The 6,556-nt window shown below is 49.1% G+C and overlaps 1 protein-coding gene across 1 annotated transcript in view; it reads right to left on the reverse strand.

Moving 5' to 3' along the window:
- Positions 1-6,556, reverse strand: part of NPTXR (neuronal pentraxin receptor) — a 30,727-nt gene that overhangs the window by 21,151 nt on the left and 3,020 nt on the right. The window contains exon 3 of the mRNA XM_019543907.1: positions 6,048-6,556. Within this exon, the coding sequence (XP_019399452.1) occupies positions 6,048-6,556 (509 nt within the window). The remainder of the gene's footprint in view (positions 1-6,047) is intronic.

The following is a 6,556-nucleotide window of genomic DNA, read 5'->3' on the forward strand; positions in this document are numbered from 1 at the left end:
TCCAGGTCGCTAATGAAGATGTTGAACAGCACCAGCCCAAGAACCGAGCCCTGCGGGACTCCGCTGCCCACACCCTCCCAGGTCGACATTGACCCATCTACCACCACCCTCTGGGTGCGCCCCTGGAGCCAGTTTGCCACCCACGTGACTGTGCATTCGTCAGTGCTGCAGTCCCTCAGCTTGCCCACCAGAATTGGGTGGGACACTGTGTCGAAGGCCTTCTGGAAGTCCAGGAAGATGACATCGACTTTCTCCTTCCCATCTAAGCTCTTTGTTACTTCGTCATAGAAGGAGACAAGGTTGGTCAGGCAGGATCGGCCCGGCACAAACCCGTGTTGGTTACCCCTCAACATCACTTCCCCTGCAGGGCTTTCACAAGTGTGGCCCTTGATAATTTTTTCAAAGACCTCCCCAGGATAGAAGTGAGGCTGACTGGCTTGTAGTTGCTAGGCTCTTCCTCCCCTTCTTGAAAATAGGGACCACACTGGCCCTTTTCCAGTCCTCAGGGACTTGGTCTGAGCACCAGGAGTCCTCGAACAGCCGTGCCAAGGCTCCGCAATGACACCAGCCAATTCCCTCAGCACCCGCGGATGAAGGTCATCCGAGCCCGCTGACTTGGACACATCTAAGCCCTCCAGGTAATCCTTAACTAGGTCTGAACTAACAGTCGAGGGACTCGCATCCTTCCTGGGTTAGGAAACTGATTCCCTGGTGAATAGGTGCCTACAATACATACGCAAATTACCAGTGTGATGGACACTATTCTTTCCTCTCTGTTTGACTGCAGCCTTAAAAGAAAATCTGGTGATTTAAAGGGCCAAAGACACCCTCAGTTTGAAGTGCTCTATACAAAGCAGGCTAGAGGCATGTTACGGAGGGCTAATTTGTATGGGAAACTAGCCCTCATGTGCTGCTTCCTGTTAGACCTCTGGGTAGAGAATTTCAGAGTCCAAGACCATCCATCCAGTAAATTTCACCAGATCTAAATCACTTAAAAAAATAAAAATAAGACTACTTAAAAGGGTTTTTTAAAGCATCCATAAATCCTGTTATGTCTTACAGCGAGGCTAATAGTATCCAGATTATATTAATAATCTCCCATCAAAATCCCCCTTCCAAACTCAGTTCTACTGCAAATGTTGATACATGACAACAAAAAATACTGGCGCCAGAATGATGTGCAGAGTCTTCCTTTGGGTTTCTTGCTGCATTTTGTGTTATCTGTCTATTGAGCCACTGAGGGCAGGGATAAAATCCTTTTTCTTTCCTGGGCTTTGAGCAGTGCCTAGAATGCTGCCAGTCCCAAAGTGAGACTTCTGACATGGCATGACCCCAACGATGACCATTCCCTCCTGCTGGCTCCCCAGTGCATCAAAGCATTTCAGAAAGCAACGAAAAAATGAAGGTGAGGTGCCAGACCACAGTCTGGCCTGACCATGCATACTTAACAGAAGGGCATAGGAATTACGAGTACAAAATATGTAGTAGGTTACATCTTTCTCATCTACTCCTTTCCCAGTTATACAGAATATTCCTCCCATAGTTTCTTCTTTAGCACTTTGGCCAGCCCTGCTTTAAAGATACAAAAAGATGGGACCTCCACTGTGTCCCTTGGGACCCTATTCCACAGGCAAACAAATCTTCCTTCTAGGAAATGCTTCTTAAAATTTATCCTTTGCTCAATTTCATGACATTTATCCTACTTACACTCACACTCAATGATTCCTCCCCCTCATTACAGAAAACACCTTCAGAGAACTGGCCTCTGTTAGTATGTCCACAGCTCTATTAATTGTCCTTTACCTGCTAGTCATTCTCATCCACAGTTGTCTGAGTTACCCACTGCCTATTTCTGGTCTCTTACTTGTACTGGGTGTTTTGAAATAGGGGCTGTGTTTGGGGGCATTTTATCAAGCTGTATAGTGAGGGATTGTCACGTTCTTGCTTCATGATTGGCTGTTTCATTTAGAGGTGCAAATCCCAGAATTCTGAAATCTCAGACTAGTGGCAAAGCCTCTCCTCGGGCAGGGTATAGAAACTCCATCCTCTGGGACATCCAGTACTGGCCAGGCCCTACCACTAGATGGTCCACTGTAGAAGATGGTCTTGCCTTGCAGAAGCCAGGTGCAATCTAATGGGTTTGCTCCAGCTCTGACCTAGTAATACAGCTCTGGATTCCAAGATGATACCATGGAGACCACACTTGTCACCAGCCATTGAGTAGCCTCTTGTTGCAGAGTGGTATTTTGTTGGATGCATGTGCCTTGATCCATCCCTCTCCCTGCCAAATGCTGCTTTCATTGGCATCCTCACTGACACTGTTCAGATTTCACTGGCAGAAATGACAGCATGACTTGGCCATGTATATGTGTGGCAAGGGGGTGGTGGATGCACTTGGCTCCCTTTGTGCCCCTTCAAACAGAAACATATTGAAACAGGAGAAGGAGAGTGCACTAAGAATAGTACCTTCCCAAAACCCAACTGCCCCCGCCTCCCCGGACATCTTGCAGGGGCAAGAAAACACAGGACAGAAGTTAAAGCAGCAATATACCATGCCAGCAGCCCCTGAAGTATGTATGGAGTTGCTTTTTGGACAAAAATATGATAAACAATGACAGTTAACATATGAATACAGCTACAAGGCATCATGCAGTGTCTACCTCATCACCTCATGAAGTTCAATGGAACTAAGCATCACAGACATCCTCTAATGTGTATATGCTCTTGGTCTTTGTGCTGCTCTGTCCTTCTGGGTGGGTTTCTTTTCTCTCTCTGCCTCCCTCTGTTTGTGTGAGAGAGACTTTTCCCCCTTTCTATCCTTGTAGGTGTTTTGCTGTATGCTTGTGTGTGGGGGCATGTCTGATTGTGTTACTCTGGATGTATCTGTTGGACAGTGCTAGGAGCCATGAAGACTCTACCTGCCCGCTTTCCCTACTCTTTGCACACCACATACTAAAAATTGTCAGGTAGGCACTTCCTGGGGTATGCCCAGCACCACTACCTGTTGGGTGGCTACCTGTCATGTTTTAGCATGGGGCATGCTTCTGTGTTGTCCTGTGCATTCCTCTCAATCTATGCATTTCTCCGCACTGTCCATTGTTGGGTGTTTCTGTCTCCCCATAGGTATGTCCGTCTCTTGTGTGTGTGTATTCCTGCCCCTTGAGTTTGTCTGCCATTGTGGTTGCTACATAATCTTCTCTCTGTTTCTCTGTGTCCCTTTTTCTCTCCCTGCTCTGTGTGTGTGACCTTCCCTGGTATCTCACTGGACCTTTTGCCTCTGTCCCTCCATGTGTGTCTCACTCTCTTTCTATGTGTATGTGCAAACTTGCATCTGTCCCTTGTAGCATGTGTTGTGTCTCTGTCTTTCTGTCTGTCCTGCCATCTGCCTGTGTATCTGTCTCTCTTTGAGACTGTCTCTCTCTCCTTGTGTTTCTCTGTCTGCTCATCTGTCATATAGATAATCTTAGTAGCTTTATGTATTATGTTTAGATCTGTGTGTGTGAGAATATCTCTGTCACTGTGTGATCTCTTTGTGTGCGCGCCTATCATTGTGTGTGATTAAGTCTGTGTTTTTTTCTTATTGTCTTTTTCTCTCTCTCACACACACATTCATCACCAACTGTGGTATCTATGGGACAGAGATCATCCTTTCCACCCATCTCTGGGATCCATGTTTAAAGCATTCCTGGCATCCATGGCTTTCTCCTTTCCTATGTGATGCACATCCTCCTCCCTTTTATATCCTCAGAGATCCCTACATGGGGTGACAGATCTTCATGTTAATGGGACCAGGCCAGGCCTTGCTTTTCATACACCTTTTGTCTCTAGCTGCATTAACTTTTCACACATGTTCCACACTGAGGACCCCCTTTTAAAAGTCTGTTTAGGAGCTGGTGAAGAGCTGGAATAGGCTGTGTAGGGTTTTCATGGATCCTCCTTTGCTGGAGGATTTTAAAGAAGGGTTAGACAAACATCCATCAGGGAGGGTCTTGCTCTAGCTGAGCCTGACTCGGTGCAGAGGTTTGGTCTGGGTGATCTCTTGAAGTCTCTTCCCACCCTACATTTCTGTAATTCTATGAATCCTAGATATAAACTTCCAGAGAATTAATGGGGACAACATTGGGCCTGGGATTAGGTTAAGACACATAGGTCTCTGTAGACAGACCTGGCCCCTGGCAGACCTCAAGAGATTCACTGACTCTACGAAGCAAACCCTATGCTCCCCTGAAATACACAGAACAATCTGGAGAAAGCTCCACACAGGATTTCCCTCCTTTTAGCAGGTCCCCTCTTGAGGTTGTTTCTATAGAAGGGAGTGATCTGCTCCCCAGTGAGCTCTTTCACAGGCCAAAACTATTGTCCTAGCTCTTTGAACTTCTGTTTTGCCCCAGTGCTGTCAGTAAGACATCTCCACATCAAGGTCTTCAATGATACACTATATGCCTTAGATGAAACCAGGCCCCATTGAACTCAATAGCAGAAAGCCCACTGATTTCAGCGGAAACAGGATTTCACCTTGTGAATTTACATAGGGCCAATAGGTTTCCCTGGTACAAAGTTCTAGCCAGATGGTATTCAATAAGCAAAACATTTAAATCATTGTGCAAGGGTAGAACTAATCTCTCAGATCACCATCAGCCAGTAAAAGCATGGGGATCCAATTTACATGTATGCACGCATGCATGCACACTTACACGTGTGTGCACACAGGGCACTATCAGCCCCAGCTGCCGACTTTAGCATGGGTTTTTTTACTGTCCATTTGTAAGCAGATGGGAGGCTAAAATGCGGAGCAAAGGTCCCAGCTGAGGGATGGGAAGGGAGGAGCACTGCAGGCAGGCTGAGAAGACCACAATGTAAACAAGAACATTTGCAGCCTGGCTTCTAAGGCTCCTTCTTCCTTTATGGAGACAATATTAAACATTAAATCACCCTCAGGTCATATTCTGTCCCTGTTGAGTACATGATAACACCTCACTTTTCAGGAAGTCCCATTGAAATCAGCAGCATTTCCTGCCAAGTGAGAAACATGTTGATTGTAGGGACCTCAGAATCTGACTGATAAAGCCCCACTCTGCCACCCTGACTTCACATAAAGTCATCAGGAGGACTTTCCCCAGAGTGAGGTGTTATGTGCCATAAGCAAAAGGGGCAGAAACTGGTCCTAAATCCTTGCTGGCACAATGAGGAAGCCTGGGCATACAAGGCACAGGGATGACTAGGGATTCAAAGCAACCCTGTGGTGCAGGTAAAAGGGAGACTCACTCGCACTTAGGAACAGATTCTTTGCAAAACCTTGGGATGGGTACATAAGAGATTCCCCGAGTCTCCCTCTGAGATACTAGGCCTTCAAGGAAAGTGATGAAAGTTTCATCCCTCTGGAGTAAGTTAAAAATGGCCTGGAAAAAAGACTGGGAAATATTCTGTAAGGAATAGTCCTACATTAGTGGGGCACTGTGGGGAGAATGGGGGGGGGGGAGATAGAAAGGGTTGAAGGAGACATGGGATGTCAGTCCTCTGTGCATTCACAAAATGTCCATCCATGTGTATCCACCTCAGATTGCTGCCATAGTCATAATTTACCACAGGAAATCTGGCATCAAAAGCAGGAAGAAGCCAGAGAGGAGAGGGCAAGTAAGTCCATGCACACCAACACATGCTTGGCCACACACCCACTCCCCGTTCCCAGAACCAGACACTCATGGCTTTCCAGGCAGGTTCTGATTTACAAAAGCAAGCCCCATCTCTGAGTTTAATCGGCTGCATTATTAAAGTGCAATGAAACCTCCTTCCCCCCACCCTGCTTGGCATGCTTCTGGGAAAGCCATGGAGAGGAGCAAGGGCAGGGTGTGGGTATGGGGGCTAGGGGAGCTCAACAGAAGATCTCAGGGCTGGAAGGGGCCTTCTGAGCCACTGAGTCTGCTTCCCTCCATTCCCAAGACTTCTCTGTCCAACAAGTCGGTTTACAGCAGCCCAATGGGCCCAAAGGGAAGCAGGGGAAGGAGGAAGCGGGCAGCTGGGTTGGGTGGTGGGGCTAGGCGCCTCACCTCTATCTTGTCGATCCTGTCCTTCAGTGCCCTGACAGCCTCCTCCAGCTCCTGGACCATGGTGGAGGAGTCCCAGGGCAGGTCGCCCATGGTTTCCTTGCGGGCCCCCCCCCAGAGAGAGGCGCTGTCCTGGAAACTAAGTTCCAGGCCGCTCTCGCACTGGCTCAGCTTGCCCGACAGCTCGCGGATGGTCTCCTGGTCCAGCAGGATCTGGTCTTTCTGCTGCAGCGCCGTCTGCCTCAGCTGCTCGGCCGTGCTCTGCAGGAAGACGAGGTCGTCGGCGCCGGGCAAGGGCGCGTCGCCCTGCGGCGGGCTCTCGGAGGGGCACTCCACCGCCAGCGGCGTGCACAGGAACCGGCCGAAGAGCTGCGGGTGCTGGTGCCGCTGGGAGTGGTGGGGCCGGGCGCCGGGCGGCAGGTCCAGCAGCGAGTCCGCGGGCGAGCCGCCGCCGAGGGCGGCTTCTCCAGCACCGTGGAGAGCGCCCGGGCCCTTGCCGGCCGCCGGGCCGG

Source organism: Crocodylus porosus, unplaced genomic scaffold, assembly GCF_001723895.1.
Source record: "Crocodylus porosus isolate Cpor-Errol unplaced genomic scaffold, CroPor_comp1, whole genome shotgun sequence".
NCBI lineage: Eukaryota > Metazoa > Chordata > Crocodylia > Crocodylidae > Crocodylus > Crocodylus porosus.